Source organism: Carcharodon carcharias, chromosome 13 (assembly GCF_017639515.1).
Source record: "Carcharodon carcharias isolate sCarCar2 chromosome 13, sCarCar2.pri, whole genome shotgun sequence".
In the NCBI taxonomy this organism is placed as follows: domain Eukaryota; kingdom Metazoa; phylum Chordata; class Chondrichthyes; order Lamniformes; family Lamnidae; genus Carcharodon; species Carcharodon carcharias.
This window is the reverse complement of record NC_054479.1, coordinates 73997934-74018604: the sequence shown is the minus strand read 5'-3', so window position 1 is coordinate 74018604 and position 20671 is coordinate 73997934. Positions and strand designations below refer to the sequence as shown.

At 41.3% G+C, this 20671-nt stretch overlaps 1 protein-coding gene across 1 annotated transcript in view; it reads left to right on the top strand.

Moving 5' to 3' along the window:
• Positions 1 to 20671, top strand: part of LOC121285708 (breakpoint cluster region protein-like) — a 596997-nt gene that overhangs the window by 212434 nt on the left and 363892 nt on the right. The window contains exons 5-7 of the mRNA XM_041202403.1: positions 14084 to 14191; positions 16208 to 16268; positions 16665 to 16717. Coding sequence (XP_041058337.1) covers positions 14084 to 14191; positions 16208 to 16268; positions 16665 to 16717 — 222 coding nt within the window. The remainder of the gene's footprint in view (positions 1 to 14083; positions 14192 to 16207; positions 16269 to 16664; positions 16718 to 20671) is intronic.

Below are 20671 nucleotides of genomic sequence, written 5' to 3'. Positions count from 1 at the left end.
AATGAAAAGAGTCCCAACCTCTCCAATCTATCGTCATTGCTATAGTTCTTTATCACTGAGATCATTCTTACAAATCTCCTCTGTACTCTGTCCAAAGCCTTCACATCCTTATTCAAGTATGGCGCCCAGAACTGGATGTAGTATACCAGATGAGGCCTAACTAGTATCTTATACAAGTTCAACATGACCTCCTTTCCCTTTTACTCAATGCCCCTATTAATAAAGCCTAAAATACTATATGCTTTATTAACTGCTCTCTCAACATGCCCTGCCATCTTCAGTGACCTATGTACGTATACACCTAGGTCCCTCTGTTCCTGCACCTCATGTAGACGCTCTTCCTTTATTTTATACTGTCTCACCATATTTTTTTGCTGAATTGAATCACCTCACACTTCTCTGCATTGAACTTCATCTGCCACTTGTGTGCCCAATCCACCAACATGCCTATGTCCTTTTGAAGTTCAAGACTATCCCCATCATAGTTGACAACATTTCCAATCTCCATATCATCTGCAAATTTTGATATCATGCCCTGCACACCACAATCTAGGTCATTAATATATACCAAGTAGAACAAGGGTCCCAACACTGACCCCTGGGGAACTCCATTACAAACCTTCCTCCAATCTGAAAAAGAAGCATTTATCACTACTCTCTGTTTCCTGTCACTCAGCCAATTTCTTATATAAGTGCCTACTTTCCTTTTTATTTCATGAATTTTGCTCTCAAGTCTGTTGTGTGGCACTGTATCAAATGCCTTTTGAAAATCCATATACACTGCATCAACAGTGTTTCCCTTATTAACCTTCTCTGTTACCTCATCAAAAAACTCCAGCAATTTAGTTAAACATTATTTTCCTTTAATGAATCCATGCTGGCTTTCCTTAACTACCCTGCACTTGTCTGAGTGACTGTTGATCTTATCCCGTACTATAACCTCCAGAAGTTTCCCTTCCACTGAGGTCAAACTGACTGGTCTCTAGTTGCCAGCTTTATATTTGCATCCCTTTTTTGGACCACGATTTAGCTTTCGCAATTCTCCAGTCCTCTGGCACCTCCCCTGTGTCTAAGGAAGTGTGGAAGATTTTCACTAGTGCCTCTGCAATTTCCACTTTCACTTCCCTCAGTACCCTTGGATGCATCTAATTCGGTCCTAGTACCTTATCTATTTTAAGTAAAGATAGCCTACTCAACACCTCCTTCCTCTCGATTATAAGTTCCCCTAGTGTACCAGTTACCTCCTTTCTCATCTTGGCCTTCCTTTATAAAGACAGATGTAAAGTACTCATTCAACACCTCCACTATTTCTCCTGCCTCCCTTTTTTGTCCCTAATCGGCCCTACTCTTTCCTTTACCACCCTTTTATTATTTACATGCTTATGGAAGGCCTTGGGCGCCAGCCTCTTTTCATGCTCTCGCCTTGCTTTTCTCATTAGTTTCTTCACTTCCCCTCTGGTCCTTTTATATTCAGCCTGATTCTCCATTGTATTTATTACCTGACATCTGTCATACGCGCACTTCTTCCTTTTCATCTATCTGTCTCATCAGTCAGGGTGCTCTGGATTTATTTGACCTACATTTCCCCTTCAAGGGAATATACCTTGACATTGCCTGCAATAATTTTTCCTTGAGGGTGACCCATTGTTCATGCACTGTCTTTTCTGCCAACGTCATGATTTCTTCCAGAAACCAATATTGTATTTCTTAGGACTAGGTGTGTGTGAGATTTGTTTATTTTGGACAGTCATTAACGAGTGAGTTCCAGGATATTTATAAGCCTTTATCTAGCTTTGCACATTGTATTATTTATGTTATTTCAGAGTGGGCACTAATAGCTGAAAATTTAGAACAAAATATTTCTTTTCATAAAGCCACACAAAATTAATTTCTAATTGCTTCAGCCTGCCTTTTCTCACAAATTCTTCAAAGAAAATGGGTTATTTTTTAGTAGAAATTCAATTCTTTTAGTTCTCTGACTGTAGTAGAAATACTGTTTAACATGAACCCCGTTTGCTGATCTTGTGGTTTACACTGTGAAGCTTAACTACTAAAATGTTTGTGCCCCATAGAAATACAATGTGTAAGAGGCAAATGTTATTTTACATCTTGTATTCTAAACAGAGTGATTACCAGGAAACTAACTGATGTAAGTTGATGTTGTATCTATGTTCTTTAAGCTCCCCTGGTGGCTACCGGAGAAATGCACTGCCAGCTTCAGCTTAAAACTGTAAGGCTAGTGTCACTTCATCAGCTTCCATAGCTGATCTTAGCCAGGTCAGAGGTAGGAATGCTGCAGTTGCTTGTGGAGCCAACGGATCTGGGAAAGGAAATTCAGCCTTTTCTCTCACTTCTGATCACTATCCAGTGATTCCTGCTGGAAAGCACATGAGCACAGAATCAGGTAAGGACAGGATGATGCCTTCTGTGGAGAAATATCTTGATGACATTCACCGTTTAGGTCAATCACGAAGCATGGCTATTTGCAAAGGCACTGCGCTGCTCTGATTTTCAAAAAAAGCCCTGTTCTGTTGAGGTGTATCACCTATCAGAATTTGTCTGACAGATGTCAGCAGGTATAAGTTTGGGTTGCATTGCCCTTTAACCATTGATTTACTCAGTTACTGTCTGGTTAAATAACAGTGATTTTTAATCTTTGCAGACTGCCCTTTCAGCAAAAAATGCTTTTCCGATTCTGAGATAAAAATGCAAACATTGGCAAAGCCTGCAGATATTCCTGATCCAAGCTGGAAATTCATTTTGGTAAATAGCTGACAAAGGAAACCAATAATTGTGCAGCAATCAGTGCTGAAATATAGCTCTTGAATGTGAACTGATATCAAAGCTTTATTCTGTTTGTAGGTGTGTTTCTAAAATGTTCACAATTATGTGCTATGTTCACAGATATAAAGTATCAGTTGATTTTTTTTGTGTCGTTGCTTGTAGGTGGCCGAGAACATGGTGTGTTGCTACTTGGTCAAAGCCACAGCTGTAATGCAACCATTCAACTAAAACAATGTGTCGCATAACTGATTTGAGATTAATATATATGATACTGTATGATATAGCATCAACAGATATATTTCTGATAGTATTTACTCTCTACAAAGCTTCAATCTCCAGAGTCTCCAATTCCTAGAAATTGATTTGGTCACTGTTATTTTGATTTTTATAAATGATTAAAAGTGTTTAGGTTCGCAGATGATACCGAATTGGGAGCAGTGGCAAATGACGAATATCACAAGGGGAAGAAGACACTGGTGGGAGTAGCCTATAGGCCCCCGAACAGTAGCAATACTGTAAGACAGAGAATAAATCAGGAGATAATGAGGGCATGTAAGAAAGGCAGTACATTCATTAATCATGGGTGCCTTTAATCTTCATGTAGATTGGGAAAATTAAAATGGCAGAGGTAGCCACAAGCAAGAATTCATAGAGTGCATTCGGGACAGTTTCCTAGAACAATATAGAACAAAGAAAAGTACTGCACAGGAACAGGCCCTTCGGCCCTCCAAGCCTGCGCTGATCACATTGCCTGTCAAACTAAAACATTTTGCACTTCTGGGGTCGGTATCTCTCTATTCCCATCCTATTCATGTGTGTATCAAGCTGCCTCTTAAACACCACTATCATACCTGCTTCCACCACCTCCTCTGGCAGCAAATTCCAGACACTCACTACCCTCTGCGTAAAAATACTTGCTCCACACATCTCCTCTAAAGCTTTCTCCTCTCACCTTAAATCTATGTCCCCCAGTAATTGACTCTTCCACCCTGGGAAAAAGCTTCTGACTATATACTCTATCCATGCCACTCATAATTTTGTAAACTTCTATCAAGTCGCCCCCTCAATTTCCGTCGCTCTAGTGAGAACAATCCAAGTTTCTCTAAGCTCTTCTCATAGCTAATAACCTCCAGACCAGGCAGCATCCTGGTAAACCTCCTCTGCACCCTCTCCAATGCCTCCATATCCTTCTGGTAATGTGCTGAGCAGAATTGAACACAATATTCCAAGTGTGGCCTAACCAAGTTTCTATACAGCTGCAGCATGACTTCCCAGCTTTTATACTTAATACCCCTGCCGATGAAGGCAAGCATGCCATATGCATTTCATTACTACCTTATCCACCAGCGTTGCCAACCGATCTATATCCCATTGTATCCTTTGACAATCCTCTTTACTATCGGCAACTCCTCCAACCTTAGTGCCACCTGCAAACTTACTAATTAGCCCAGTTAGATTTTCTTCCAAGTCATTTACGTATACTACAAACAGCAAAGGTCCCAGCACTGATCCCTGCAGAGCACCACTAATCACAGCTCTCCGTTCAGAAAAGCACCCTTCCACTGCTACCCCTGTCCGTGTTGTGGATCCAATCAGGGATAAGGCTATTTTGGATCTAGTAATGTGTAATGAGGCAAGCTTAATAAATGATCTCCGAGTAAAAGATACCCTAGGAAACAGTGACCATAATATGGTAGAATTTAGCATTAAGTTTGAGAGTGGGAAACTTGGGTTGAAAACAACTGTGCTAAACTTAAATAAGGGTGATTACAAAGGAATGAGGGCAGAGTTGGCTGGAGTGGACTGGGATAGGATTTTAACAGAAAACACAGTTGATGAACAATGACAGACGTTTAAGAAAATAGTTTGTGACTCACAAAGATATAGCCCAGTGAGGAAGAAGGACTCAAGGAAGGGGATAAACCAACCATGGTTGACCAAGGAAGTTAAGGATAGTATCAAATTAAAAGAAAAGACATACAATTTGGCAAAGATTAGTGGTAAGTCAGAGGATTGGGAAAGTTTTAAAAATCAACAAAGGATGACCAACAAAATAATAAAGAGGGAGAAAATAAACTTTGAGGTTAAACTAGCACGTAATATAAAAATGGACAGTAAGAGCTTCTTTAAATATATAAAAAGGAAGAGAGAGACCAAAGTGAACATAGGCCTTTTAGAGAATGAGGCCGGGGAAATATTAATGGGGAACCAGGAAATGGCAGAGGAGTTGAATAAATACTTTGCATCAGTCTTCACGGTAGAAGACACTAATAGCATTCCAATACTAAATAATCAAGGAGCAAAAGAGGGAAAGGAAATAAATACAATTACTATCACTCGAGAAAAAGTACTAGGGAAACTAATGGGACTAAAAGCCAATAAGTCCCCTGGACCTGATAGGTTGCATCCTAGGATATTAAAGGAAGTAACTATAGAGATCGTGGATGCGCTGGGAGTAATCTTCCAAGAACCCTTAGATCTGGAAAAGTCCCAGAGGATTGGAAAACTGCCAATGTAACACCCTTATTCAAAAAAGGAAGGAGACAAAAAACAGGTAACCAAAGGCCAGTTAGCTTAGATGAGGAAAGTGGATGTACTATCGCCAAGTTTGCAGATGATACAAAAATAAGTGGGAAGGCAAATGTTATGGAAGACACAAGGAGTCTACATAAGGATATAGACAGATTAACTGTGTGGGCAAAAATTTGGCACATGGAATATAATGTGGGAAAATATGAGGCAATGCATTTGGGCAGGAAGAATAGAGGCGCTGAATATTATTTAAATGGAGAAAGACTGCAGAAAGCTGCAGCAGGGAGGGATTTGGGGGTCTTCGTGCATGAATCCTAAAAAGCTAACATACATGTTCAACAGGTAATAGGGAAGGCAAATGTAATGTTGACCTTTATTTCAAAGGGAATGGAGTATAAAAATAGGGGAACCTTGCTAAAACTATACAAGGCACTAGTTAGACCACACCCAGAACACTGAACAGTTTTGGTCCCCTTATCCAAGGAAAGATATACTGGCATTGGAGGCAGTGCAGAAAAGGTGGAGGAATTTTCTTATGAGGAGAGGTTGAGTAGGTTAGGCCTGTACTCATTGGAGTTTAGAAGAATGAGAGGCGACCTTATTGAAACATACAAGATTCTTAGGGGGCTTGACAGGGTAGATGCTGAGAGGTTGTTTCCCCTTGTGGGAGAGTCTAGGACCAGAGGGCATAATCTCAGAGTAAGGGTTCACCCATTTAAAACAGAGATGAGGAGGAATTTTTTTTTCAGAGGGTAGTGAATCTGTGGAATTCTTTACTACAGAGGGCTGTAGAAGCTGGGTCGCTAAGTACCTTCAAGGCTGAGATAGACAGATTTTTAATCAGTAAGAGAATCAAGGGCTATGGGGAAAAAGGAGGAAAGTGTATTTGAAGATTATCAGATCAGCCATGATCTCACTGAATGGCAGAGCAGACTTGATGGGCTGAATGGCCTACTTCTGCTCCTACATCTTATGGTCAATGCGCACTGTTTCAAAAAGTTTGTCAAGAGCCATATCACCAAGTGTAGGAATCGCACATGCAGGATTAATGTAGGGAAATGTAAGGTTATGAAGTTTGGCGGAGGAAGGTTGATCTGGACTGTATTCTAAATTTCAAGTTCCTATTTATGCATGTAGCTCACCAACATTATTCACCATACTTTGTGCATTTCCTACATACATTCTAAACCTGTCTTGATGATAGTTACAGAAATGGCCGTCTGTCCCACAGAATAGAATCTCCTTTAACAACTGCATTTGTAGTCTACACTGATGCTGTTTGACCTGCTGAGTTTTTCCAGCATTTTCTGTTTAAGTTAGAATCAAAGATTGACAGGCAAAACTGTAATTGAACAATTAGCTGCCGTCAGAGAAGGGATAGTTTGGGTACAGTTGAGATACATTCTTATGAGTGGGAAAGGTAGGACAAAAAGTCAGAGTTCCCTGGATAACCAAAGAGATAAGATGGTAAGATGAAGCAGAAAAAAGATGAATATGACAGCTTCCAGCTTGATAATGTAAGTGAAAACCAGGCTGAATGTAGAAAGTTCAGAGGAGAAATGGAATAAAGACATAAGAGAAGCAAATGGAGAGTATGAGAATCTCAAAATCACAGAATGGTTACAGCACAGAAGGAGGCCATTCAGCCTGTCATGTCTGTGCCAGTTCTCTGAATGAGTAGTTTGCCTAATTCCATTCCCCCACCTTCTCTCCATAGCCCTGCACATCCTTTCCTCTCAGATAATAATCCAATTCCCTCTTCAGTGCCTCGATGAACCTGCCTCCACCACAGCTCAGGTGGTGCATTCCAGATCCTAGCCACTCATTGCGTGATAACATTTCCCCTCATGTCACCGCTGCTTCTTTTGCCAAATACCTTAAATCTGTACCCTCTCATTCGCAATCCTTCCACCAATGGGAACTGTTTCTCCCTATCTACCCTGTCCAGACCCTGGTAATCAAAATAAAAGGGAATTCAAAGTTTCATGTAGGCATACAAATAGTAAAGGGTGATAAAAGGAAGAGTGGGGTCAATTAGGGACCAAAAAGGAGATTTATATATGGAAGCAGAAGGCATGGCTGAGGTACTAAATAGTTCTTTGCATCTGTCGTTACTGAAGAAGGTGGTGCTGCCAAAGTCATAGTGAAAGAGGAGATGTTGAGACACTGAATGGGTTAAAAATTGTTGGAAGAGGAATTGGAAAGGCTGGCTATACTTAAAATTGATAAACCATGAGGACCAAATCATATGCATCTCAGGGTAGTAAGAATGGAAATTGTGGAGGCAATGACCATAATCTTCCGGTTCAGAGATACAGGGGTGTTGCCAGAGGGTTGGAGATTTGCAAATGTTACACCCTTGTTCAAAAATGGGTGTAAGGATAAACTCAGCAACTACAGGTCAATTAGTTTAACCTCAGCGATGGGGATGCTTTTAGTAACTATAATGCAGGACAAAATTAACAGTCACTTAGACAAATATGGATTAATTAAGGAAAACCGGAATGGACATGTTAAGGGTAAATTGTGCTTAACTAATTTTAATGAGCTTTTCGATGAAGCACAGAGAGGGTTAATATTACAGTTCATGTGATATGTATACAATTCCAAAAAGCATTTGATAAAGTGCCAGACAATAGGCTTGGCAGCAATCAAAGTCCATGAAATAAAAGGGACAATAGCAGCATGGATATAAAGTTGGCTGCGTGGCAGGAAACGGAGAGTAGTGGTGAACACTTGTTTTTTGGTCTGGAGGAAGAGATAGAGTGGGTTTCCCAGAGTTTTTTATATATATATTATTTATGGGATGTGACGTCAAGGCCATCATTTGTTGCCTAGCTCTAATTGCCTTCAAGACGGCACTGTTGAGCTACCTTCTTGAACCACTGCAATCCATCTAGTGTAGGTACACCCACAGTGCTGTTAGGAAGGAAGTTCCAGGTTTTTGACCCACTGACAGTGTAGGAATGGCCATACAGTTCCAAGTCAGGATGGTGTGTGGCTTGGAGGGGAACTTGCAGGTAGTGGTGTTCCCATGCATCTGCTGCCCTTGTCCTTCTAGGTGGTAGAGATCAAAGGTTAGGAAAATGCTGTCAAAGAAGTCTTGGTGAACTTCCGCAGTCCATCTTGTAGCTGGCACACTCTGCTGCCACTGTGTGCCAAGTGGCGGAGTAGTGAATGTTTAAGGTGGCGGATGTGGCGGTGCTCGTCAAGCAGGCAGTTTTGTCCTGCATGATAAGCTTCTTATCAGAGCTGCACTCACCCAGGGAACTGAAGAGTATTCCATCACATTTTTGACTTGTAAAGGCCACTTGATGGCACTTGAATGACATCTTCCATCACTTTGCTATTGATCAAGAGCAGACTGATGGAGTGACATATGGCCAGATTGAATTTGTCCTGCATTTTGTAGACAGGACAAATCTGTACAATTTTCAACACTTGTCAGATAGATGCTAATGTTTTAGCTATACTGCTGCAGCTTGATGAGGAAGCTAGTTCTGGAGCACAAGTCTTCAATATCACGACCAGGACATTGTCAGGGCCCATAGTCTTTGCTGTATCCAAAGTGTTCATTAATTTCTTGATATCATGTAGAGGGAATTAAATTGGCTGAAAACTGACATCGGTGATCATGGCATCATAGAAGAGTTACAGCACAAAAGAAAGCCATTTGGCCCATCATGTCTGTGATGTTTGTCTGAAGGTGTAATTCACCTAGAGCCACTTCCCTGCCTTCTCCCCGTAGCCTTATACCTTTTCAGATAATAATCCAATTTCATCTTGAATGCCTCAATTGAACCTACCTCCACCACACTATCAAACAGTGCATTCTAGATCCTAACCACTCACTGTGTGAAATAGTTTTTCCTCATGTTGTCATTGCTTCTTTTGCCAGTTACCTTAAATCTGTGACCACCTGCTCTCCAATGTGAACAGATATTGTTAGACGTCTCTAAAAGACAACCCTATCTCCTCTGTCCAGAACCCTCATGATTTTGAATGTCTCTATCAACCTTCTCTTCTCCAGGGAGAATAGTTCAAACTTCTCCAATCTGTCTACGTAGCTGAAGTTTCTCATCCCTGGGGCCATTCTTGTGAATCTTTTCTGCACCCTCTGTAATGCCTTCTCATCCTTCCTAAAGTGTGGTGTCAGAACTGGATGCAATACTCCAGTTGAGGCCGAACCTGTGTTTTATACAAGTTTAACATAATTTCCTTGCTTTTGCATTCCAAGCTTCTATTGAGAAAGCCCAGGTTGCCATAAGCTTTATTAATAACTTTCTGAACCTGTTCTGCCACCTAACACCGACCCTTGGGGAACTTCATTTTAGACTTTTCTCCAGTCCGAAAAGCAACTGTTTACCACTACTCTCCGTTTCCTATCATTCAGCCAATTTTGTATACATGTTGCTACTGTCCCTTTTATTCCATAAGCTCTAACTTTGCTTGAAAGTATGTTGGCAATGTCACCAGGAGGCCCAGATGGATCACCCTGTCAGCACTTCTGGCTGAAGATGGTTGCAAATGCTTCAGCCTTGTCTTTTGCACTGATGTGCTCGGTTTCCCGCTGTTCATTGTATGTTAATTATATCATTAGGATACACAGGTGAAGGACATTGTTTAATTGAGTACTTTGGCAGTTTTTCTGTAGTGTGGCTATCACGTTCATCTCACATGGGAGAAATATTATAAATAATGTGCTGGGGCACTGGGTGTGTGTGTGTGAGGAGAGCCACAAGACTGAACAAAGCCAGTAAACTCTCTTGATAAGGAAAAGCTCTATGTGTTGGTTTTGACTTCACCAACCTGGCTCGGATCCTATTAACCTCACCCCGTTTTCTGCTCACCCCATCATTGAGGATGGGTATATTTGTGGAGTCTCCTCCTCTATTTGGTTGTTTAATTGCCCACCACTATTCACATGTGTATGTGGCTGGACTGTGGTGCTCCGATCTGATCATTGGGTTTTTTTGTATCTATATTAATGACCTAAACCTGGGTGTGCAGGGCACGGTTTCAATCTTTGTAGCTGAAACAAAACTTGGAAGCATTGTAAACTGTGAGGAGCATGGTGAAAGACTGCAACAGGACATAGACAGGCTGGTGGAATGAGTGGACACATGGCAAGTAACATTTAATATAGAGAAGCATGAAGTGATACATATTGATAGGAAGAATGAGAAAAGACAATGGGCTGTAACTTCTGAGCTCTGGTGGATGGGGGTCGGGAGGTGACCCCAGAGATGCGTTGGGAATGCCCCCCCCGGCCCCCAACCCCGGAGGTTCGCAGGGAAGTTTGCTTGACAATTGCCAGAAGTGCAAACTTCCCCTGGGCAATTGTCCTACATTGGGAACCATCCGAAGATGCGATTTAAATTGCAAACTTTGGGTGGTTCCGACTGGATGACATCAGTAATTACCCAGAAAATGTTAGAAGAATTAAAATCTATTCTAACTTCTGGGTAACTGTTGTATGGTCTCACCCTGACTCCCCGCCATCCCGAAGACTACACACACCAACGGGAACTCTCCAACCCATGGGATCCCCCCCGTGGGGACTCCCCCCAGCCCCCCCCCACAACCTGGCCAAAGCCAGGCCCGACCTGACCCCGCCACACTGGACCATGACACTTACCTGACTTATGGCAACTAGTGTCATAAAAAGGGGGTGGGGCCTCATCACATCCAACTAAGCTGCACTCAGTGCTAGATCCTGAGGTTGCGCTGCACTGCCTGATCTTACCCAGTCTGGGTTGAAAGGCCAGGCGAAATAGGATCGAAAAATATTTATGATATAAAACCAGGAGCAGAATGGCAATCCAACTCTGATTGTCTCTCTGGGGAAGTCAGGCTTAATATGACATAAGCGATAAAATTTTAAAGTGGGTGCAAGAACAGAGGAACCTGGGTGTATATGTACACAAACAGTTGAAGGTGGCAGGGTACGTTGAGAAAGAAATTAATATGGCATACAGGATCCTTGAGTCACTAGAAAGACATGACAGGAACTTATCCTATTCCATTCCAATGTACAGTCACTGGTACTCCGCGGAACTCCCATAAGGATTATTAGCACTGATGATGTCCACAGCATTGCCTAGGAAGTAATTTTGATTGCATACTACCATGCTCTTCTACACAATTAATTCCTAAAGCCACAGACCTGAGGCTGTCAGATCTTCAGACTATTTGCCTGTTAATAATGGAGAAAGGAATGATCTTTATCGAAAATTGGTCTCCAAATACTATTGTTGACCCAAAGCTTGAGGCGACCAGACCTATTATCACTGGCACCGAGGATCTTCTTGCTCTATCAACCGTCATAGAGGCTATATTGAAGAGCAGTACCCCTGGCATGGTATAGCTACAGCAACAGAATTAGTGCCCCAGAACATTTTGCCTCAACAAAAGCATGACTTGTGATCATTTAGATTTAATCGGTTCCAGTTTGGGCAATCTGAAGAACTTGTTATTGGGACAGATCTTTAACATCAACTACAACACAGTCTTGCTTCTTTTCAGCCCCTCACTTTTAATTTGAAACTCGTCAGAGATGGAGAGTAACCTTGAGGCAATTGAGGATCTGATATGTTCGCAAGAGCATAAATCCTCAGAGGCATAAGCAGTCACTTTGGATGCAGTAAAGCAAGTTGTCCAGTCCAGTGCCCCAATGCTATGATTTGTAAACATCAACTCAAGGCACCTCCTTGTTTTATTTGAACTCAGACTCTTCAACTTCTGCAAAAAGACACTTGAACTCAGATCCTATGGATAGCTCTTCCTTCTATTGGTTAACAGTGTATCACAGCCAAATGTTGTAGCAATCCCCTCACTGCCATAGAAGTTGCCCCTTCCTACTGCTGACATGTTTGGAATGTAGTTTTCTACTGTTCACAGGAAAGGTTGCTATTAAATAAATTGAAACAGTATTTTTAAATATTTGATTTTCATCAGTTTGTTCTAGTCTGATTGAACTCTTAATGCAAATTAACAGCAGGCATTATGCAAGCACAGGGTTTCTTATTTTTATATAAATTCTGATTTTCAGGATGCAAAGACAAGATAATTGATAGGTTGTGCAATTTTATACTGTTGTTCCTCTGCAGAACAAAAACTTGTATTTATTTAACAACTGGAACATAGAAAAACATCCTACAGAATTTAAGAGACATAATCAAAAAAAGCAGCGAGATCTAAACATGCAGCAATTATCCTAACTATATTAGGCTCTGTCTGAAGGAAATTTAAATGCCACCATTTTCTCTGTTGATATGTTAATGCCTGTTGATATGTTTTAAATTTCCCCCTCTTCTGTGCCTTCACCATCCTTGTCTTTGTATTTATTTACACTTATTCCAGTTCTGATAAATGAGGCTAAATACCAATATGATAGTATTAAGCATGTGATGCTGCAGTAGAAAGCCTTTTGTGTATATACTGTATTTTGGAAGCTTATAAAATAGTTTCTTTCAAAACCAGAAATTGAAACAAAATTAAATTCTCATTTTAACAAAACTAGTATGATCCACGAGTAGGTCAACTCCATTGTTCACAGGCCGTCCCAATATGACCATATTGAAGATTAACCTACCCTTCGAAAATTCCTTTTAAAATTACTTTTTAAAGGAAGTTAATAAACACCAATACTGGTGATGCTTTATTTCAAAGGGCTGAACCAGGTTCCTTACCAATAACCTAACTGTTGGTGTCGTAAGTTCTGGTAGTGATCACCGAGGCTGACAGTTCAGTCCAACAGTGTGCTGCATTGCCTCAGATGTACAATTGAGCCATGTCATTCTGGTTAGGTGGGCATAAATAGCACTTGGTTAGAGAGCTCTCTTGGTGTTGGTCCAACACTTATATCTCAGCCAATACAGATGAATTGGTCATTCATCTCATTTACTATTTATACATCTTGCTGTGCATTAATTGGCTGCCACATTTCTCAACAGAATAGCAATGATTGTACAAAGGGAAAAAAGGAAGACTTGCATTTGTTTAGCACTTTTCACAGTGACTGGACATCTCAAAGTGCTTTACAGCTAATGAAGTACTTTTTGAAATGCAGTCACTGTTGTAATTTAGGAAACACAGTAGCCAATTTATGCACAAATGTGACAGTGATTAAATAATCTGTTTTTGTGATGTTGATTTATTGAGGGATAACTATTGGCCAGCACACCAGGGATAACTCCCCTACTCTTCTTTGAAATAGTGCTATGCGATCTTTTAATATCCGTCTGAGCAGGCAGATGGGGCCTTGGGTTAACGTCTCATCTGAAAGATGGCATCTTTGACAAGCTAGCGCCCATCACTCAGAACTGCACTGGAGTGTCAGATTTAAATCTTGTGCTCAAGCCTTGGAGTGGAATTTGAACTCAGAACCTTGTGACTCAGAGGAGAGAGTACTACCAACTGAGAAACTCATTACAAAAGCAAAATGCTGCAGAAATCTCAAATAAAAACAGAAAATGCTGAAAATAAAGCATCTGTAGAGAAAAAAGGAGTTAATATTTGAAATTGATGACCCTTCATCAGAGCAGAAAGAGTCATCAATCTGAAATGTTAACTCTGTCTCTACACAGATGCTGTCTGACCTGCTAAGTATTTTCCAGCATTTTCTGTTTTTATTTGAGAAACTCATTGAATGTGAAGTGCTTTGAGGTATCTTCAGTAAATGCACATTCTTTCATTCTAACTGATGAATAGAACTTTTTAAAATTGTGACCGACTTAAGTGATCATTTATTGTGTATTTTTTCCAGGCCAGCCAGCTTGGGGTGTACAGAGCATTTGTGGATAACTATGAAGTTGCTGTAGAGACAGCAGAGAAATGCTGTCAAGCCAACACACAATTTTCAGAAATATCAGAGGTATTATTGTCAACTATTTCTTAGACAAATATTAATTGCAATTTTGGCCATTCAAGCACACAAAAAATGTTGAGGGGTGCTGGATGAGACAGTGCCTTTGAGAGAAGAGAGGATGACTGAGAATCTAGCATAAAATGAGACCATTCATCTATTGTGTCAGTATAAGCTAGAGTAAAGCAACCTAAAACTATGCAATAGTGTGTGACTTGGGGAACTTGCAGGTGGTGGTGATCCTATGCATCTGCTTCCCTGCCCTTCTAGGAATATAAGAAACAGGAGCAGGAGAAGACCATAAGGCCCCTCGAGCATGCCCCGTCATTCAACATGATCACAGCTGAACTTGGGCTTTAACTCCACTTTCTTGCCCATTACACATATCCCTTGATTTCCCGAGAGACCATCTGTCTACCTTGGCCTTAAATATATTCAATGACAGCACATCTGCAACCCCCTGGTGGAGAGAATTCCAAAGATTGACAACCCTCTGAGTGAAGAAATTCCTCCTCATTTCAGTCCTAGATGATCAGCCTCTTACTCTACAACTGTGCCGCTTTGTTCTAGATTCCCCAGTCAGGCAAATCAGCTTCCCCGTGTCTATCCTTTCAAAACCTTGAATGTTTCAATGAGATCACCGCTCAATTTCTAAACTCCAGAGAATGTAGACCCAATTTACTCAGTGTCTCATTATAGGACAACCCTCTCATCCCAGGAACTAATGTAGTGAACCTTTGCTGTAATGCCTCCAGTACAAATATATCCTTCCTTGTACAGGGAAGAAGATGATGTCAGAGTAGCCTTGGTGAGTTGCTGCAGTGTTGAGGCCGTGGAGTGATGGGGACTAGGGCCTGTAAGCGAGGCCAGGGACTGGTGGGGGTCAGTAAGCAAAACTGAGAGCATTAGGATGCCTGCACCAGGCTCTACCCACCAAATCCCAATTAGAAAATGTGGGCAACATCGCAGTCACATTGTCTTGCCCCTGACCACTAACCAGACCTGTACCACCCTCACCTAAGGGATGTGATGGCCTTCTGAATCTAAGTGTCTGAGTTAAATCTCCTCCCTGATGGCCCCGCCATGTCTGCATCTCTGACTCCAGCTCAACAATCCTGAATTACAGACACTGCGGATGTGGGTGCCCAGGATCGCAGTGCTTTCCACAAACCCCTACATGCTGCAGTTGGACACAACACCTGCACTGCCATCCCTATACAACTCGGTTTTATTTATTTAATTAGTATATACATTCAAACAACTAAGTTTTTGTTTTAGTGTTTTACTTAATTACCTGGTCTGGTTTAAGTTGTACCTAGATTAGATTAAATATTAACCTGTTACACAAACCACTACAGGAGGAAAAAAATTACTCTATCCTCCCTCTGTCCCAGATTCCCAAATTGGAAACTCAGTTGACAATGTGTTGATATGGCAGGTCCTGTTCAGCTTCTTGTTATGGCTGACCCCTAAAATGTTAATGGTTGTAAACCTGGCCGTGGTACACACGTCCATACAAGCAAGGAGCAGGAGTAGGTCATTCAGCCCCTCAAGCCTGCTCCACTATTTAATAAGATCATGGCTGATCTGGTAGTAACCTGAAATCTGCATCCCACCTACCCCTGATAAGCTATCACCCCCTGGTGGTGATGTGCATGAATGCCTAGTGGATCCTAGTGGAGATGACTAGGCTTTCTCTTCTTCAAGATGATCATTGTATGGTACATATGTATTATTTATTACCTGCTGTAGGTTACGTTTGAGTTCTCTGCAAAAAGTATGTTTATCTATGATGTATTTTGGAAGCATATCTTTGTCTCTGAGCAATGGCGTAAGAAATCAACTCGTAACTTTAAATTGTTTATGTTGTTTATTCCAGCCTTTTCACACATTGTTATTAATGATCGCCATTTCTGGCTGCCATTTTTCTTTCTCACATCAATTCTCTCCCTATCTTCTAGTTTTCTTCCCATCATCTAGTGCTCTTCCACCTAACTGTTAAAAGTTTCCTTATTTTTATTTCAGAATTTAAAGGTCAGGAGTACAAAAGACCTAAAAGATCAAAACACAAAGAACTCTCTAGAAGGTAGGGTATTCCAGTTTTCTTTTAAGAAAAAACAAGTGGAAAACTAACTTTAAGGTAATGATTATCAAATTTGAACTTTGTTGTTGGAAGCGTTTTGAAACCCAGTTACTGGTGCTGTCCTACTTGAGTCCCTTAAATTTTCTAACCCTCAAATAGTAAGTGACAGAAATGAGTCAGGTAGGAAAATTGAGATACTGCACCAGAGGTTACCAATGCATATGGGATGGTACTCCAGTTACAGGAGGAGTGAAAATTGGAAAACCAAATATTGAAGAAAATTGGAATTATTAAGTAAAATAGATCTGAGAAATCATATTTTAAGGATGTTTGTTTTTTCTCAAGTGTTGTCTGTTTTGAGTATCTTGCTTATTTCACTGTCATTCTCTCTTTCTCCAGCTCTTCTATATAAGCCTGTTGACCGTGTCACCCGAAGCACACTTGTTCTCCATGTAAGTGCAGCAGTGCTGTACAGTAAATTGCTGATATATTAATCCATGTCATTGCTTCATATTATTTCCAGTCAGTGACAACCATTAGAGCAAGAGTGCAACCATGAACTGAAATAATTTTGTACAACTGTACAGTATGTGTAATGATCAGGTGCCACAACTGTTCATGGACTTAGGCAGATAGTAAGAAATGATAGGCTAGCATGTTTTGCTAATAAAATTAACATAAATCTGTCAGTCTCAGATTTAAAATTAATAATTCAGCTGGCATCAATTGCCATTTGTGGAAGAGAGTTCTGAACATCTACCACCTTTGTGTGTAGAACTGTTTTCTAATTTCACTCCTGAAAAATCTGGCTCTAATTTTTAGACTATTTCTCCTAGTCCTAAACTCCCCAACCAGCAGAAATGGTTTCTCTCTATCTACCCTATCCGCCCCCTTTAATGTCTCAAAAACATCAATCAAATCACCCCTCAACCTTCTAAATTCCAGGGAATACAACCCTTGTCTGTGTAATCTCTCCTTGTAATTTATACCTTGGAGATCTGCTATAATTCTGGTAGACCTATCCAGTACTCTCTCTAAGACCAATACATCCTTCCGAAGGTGTGGTTCCCAGAACTGCTCACAGTCCTCCAGGTGTGGTCTAACCAGGGCTTTGTTTAGCTGAAGCATAACATCTACCCACTTGTAATCTAGTCCGCTGGATATAAAGGCCAGCACTCCATTAGCCTTTTTGATTATTTTCTGTGCAAGCTCATAACATTTTAAATGATCTAGGATGGCTTTTATTTAAAAAGGAATTAATAACTTTGGGAGATCAATCTTTCTTCTTTGGCCTCTGTCCCACCTCCCTTGTCTTGCTTCGTCATCGCCATGCTGGTGGTCATTGCTTTTCTGTAGGTTCATCTCTTGTTTCTGCTCAGTTACTTCTCTCAGGGAACCAAGGAGCATGGGGAATGAGCAGGAAAGTGGACTTAAGACAGAAGATTAGCCATGATCGTCTTGAATAGTAGCTAGATGGGGCGTGGGGAGGGTAGTTGTTGGGGGGGAGGCAGTACCATAGTTGCCGAGGAGCTAGAAATGCTTTTAACATTTCTAACTTTCCCTGGGTAATTGTTCTGCTAAGAGCGTTGGAACCATCCAAAGTCTCCAATTTATATCAAAGCTTTGAATGGTTCCCGGTGCAGGGTAATTGGTCAAAGGAAATTTGAAAATTCCAGGTAATTGCCGTACGGTCCTTACGGGGGGACATCTGGAGGGTCCCCCCAGTGTATCTTCTAGGGTACCTCCTGGGTACAAATCCCGCCCCCCCCAACTCCCCAAAGCCTCCTGGAGATCGAAAGTCCTGGGCCAATATATCTTTCAATTTCACACTTACTGCCTACACTTGCTACCATGCTGCCCATCTTTGTGTCATCGACCCATTTCGATATCTGGCTTCCTGTTCCATCATCTAAGTAGTTAATAAGTACAATGATTAACTGAGGCCCCAGCACATACTTCAGTCTTAAAGGGCCTTGGTCAGACCTCATACTGGTTTTGGGCACTGAACCACAGAGGGGATAATATTGGCCTTGAAAATGGTGCAGCACAGGTTCACCAGAATTATACCATGGCTGCGAGGGTTAAAATATATAGGAAGGTTGCCAGTCAGCCCAAAAATTTTACACCCAGAGGGTGGTTGGAGTCTAGAACAAATTTCCTGAAAGGGTGGTGGAGGCAAGTTCAATTGAGGTATTCAAAAGTGAATTGGATTGCTACCTGAAAAGAGAGAATGTGCAAGGTTACGGAGATAAGGCAGGGGAGTGGGACTAGGTGGAATGCTCTTTCAGAGAGTCAGTGCAGACTCGATGGGCTGAATGGCCTCCTTTTGCACTAAAGATTCTGTGATTCTATATTCTTTTCAAAATCCACGAACAGGATTGCTCTGGTGGACCCATGATTTCAGCTTGTTCTCGCCCCACAGAACAAATTTCTTCCTATCTCAACTTTTTTTCTTTTCTTGTCCAGTCTCTTCCCAATTACATCCACAGCTCTTCTAATGCTGTCCACCAAGTTAACAGCTTCCAGTATCATGGCGCGCACCTATTTTTTAAGTCCTTATCTACAAGGGAGTCAATGGTTATGAGGGGGAGGCAGTAAAACAGAGTTGAGGGTACAATCAGATCAGCCATGATCTTATTGAATGGCAGAGCAGGCTTGATGGACCGAATGGCCTCCTCCTGCTTCTCTTTGTTTGCCGTCTCTTTTTCACCCTGAATGATCAATCCCTGTACACCCCCATCCTCCACCAGGATGGCTGGAAGACTCTCCGCTTCTTCCTTGAATGGAGGCCCAATCAGTTCCTGTGCTCCATAATCACTCTCCTCTGCCTGGATGTAATTGTTCTCACATTGAATAACTTGTCCTTTAATTTTTCTCACTGCCTCCAAATATGAACATATGAACTAAGAACAGAAGTAGGCCATTTGGCACCTCAAGCCTACTCCACCATTCAATAAGATCATGACTGATCTATTTGTGTTTTGAATTCCACATTCCCATCTATATTCGATTACCTTAGATTCTTGTTAGGCAAGGAAATCAGTCGACCTCCACCTTAAAATATTCAACGACCCCGCTTCCACCACCTTCGGAGGCAGAGTTCCAAAGTCGCACAACCCTCTGAGAGAAAAAAATTCTCCTTATCTCTGTCATAAAAAGCCAACCTCTAATTTTAAAATAGTGCCCCCTAGTTCTGTACTCACATACCAGAGGAAACGTCCTTTCCACGTCCACCTGGTGGAGACAGTTCAGGATCTTACATACTTTTACTCTTTTATGTTCAATTCCTCTCGTAATAAAGGATAGCACCCCATTAGCCTTCTTAATGACTTGCTGTACCTGCATACTAACTTTTTGTGACTCGTGCACTAGAACACCTAGATCCCTCTGCACCTTAGAATTCGGCAGTCGGTCTCTGTTTCAGAAATACTCTGCTTTTTTATCCTTCCTGGCAAAGTGAACATCTTCACATTTTCCCACATTGTACTCCATCTGCCAGATTTTTACCCACTCACTCAACCTATCTATCTCTGTCTGCAACCTCCTTATGTTGTCTTCACAACTTATTTTCCTACCTACCTTTGTGTCATCTGCAAACTTAGCTCCCATTGCCGTCACTCCCCTCGTCTAAGTCATTGATAAATTGTGAGAAGTTGAGGCCCCACACAGACCCCTGTGCAATTCCACTCGTCACACCCTATCAATCAGAAAAAGACCCATATATGCGTACTGTTTTCTGCCAGTCAGCCAATCATCTATCCATTCTAATATAATACCCCCTACACCATGAGCTTTTATTTTCCACAATAACCTTTGATGTGGCACCTTATCAAATGCCTTCTGGAAATCCAAGTACAGTATGTCTACAGGTTCCCCTTTATCCACAGCACATATTACTCCTTCAAAGAACTCCAATAAGTTGGTTAAACGCGATTTCCCTTTCACAAAACTATGTTGATTCTTCCCAAATGTCTTGAGTTTCTCTAAGTGCCCAGCTATAACCTCCTTAATGATTGATTCTAAAACCTTCCCCATGACAGACATCAAGCTAACTGGCCTATAGTTTTCTGCCTCCCTCCCTTCTTGAATAGAGGGGTTATATTTTCTATTTTCCAGTCTGTGGAGCCTTTCCAGAATCTGGTGAATTTTGGAAAATTAACACCAATGCACCTACTACTTTATTGACGACCTCTTTTAAGACCCTAGGATGAAGTCCACCAGGACCTAGAGATTTGTCAGCCCTAAAAGATGTTGCTGTGGATCTTAGATATGCGTGTCTTTTAGTTAAATGTGGAACATTCTTTGTTTCTGTCCTACTTGGGTCCCCTCTGTCACCTCTTTTTCCGGTACATTGACAACTCTACCTGCTGTTCCTGGTTCTCACCCCGAATCAGAGAATTCATCAC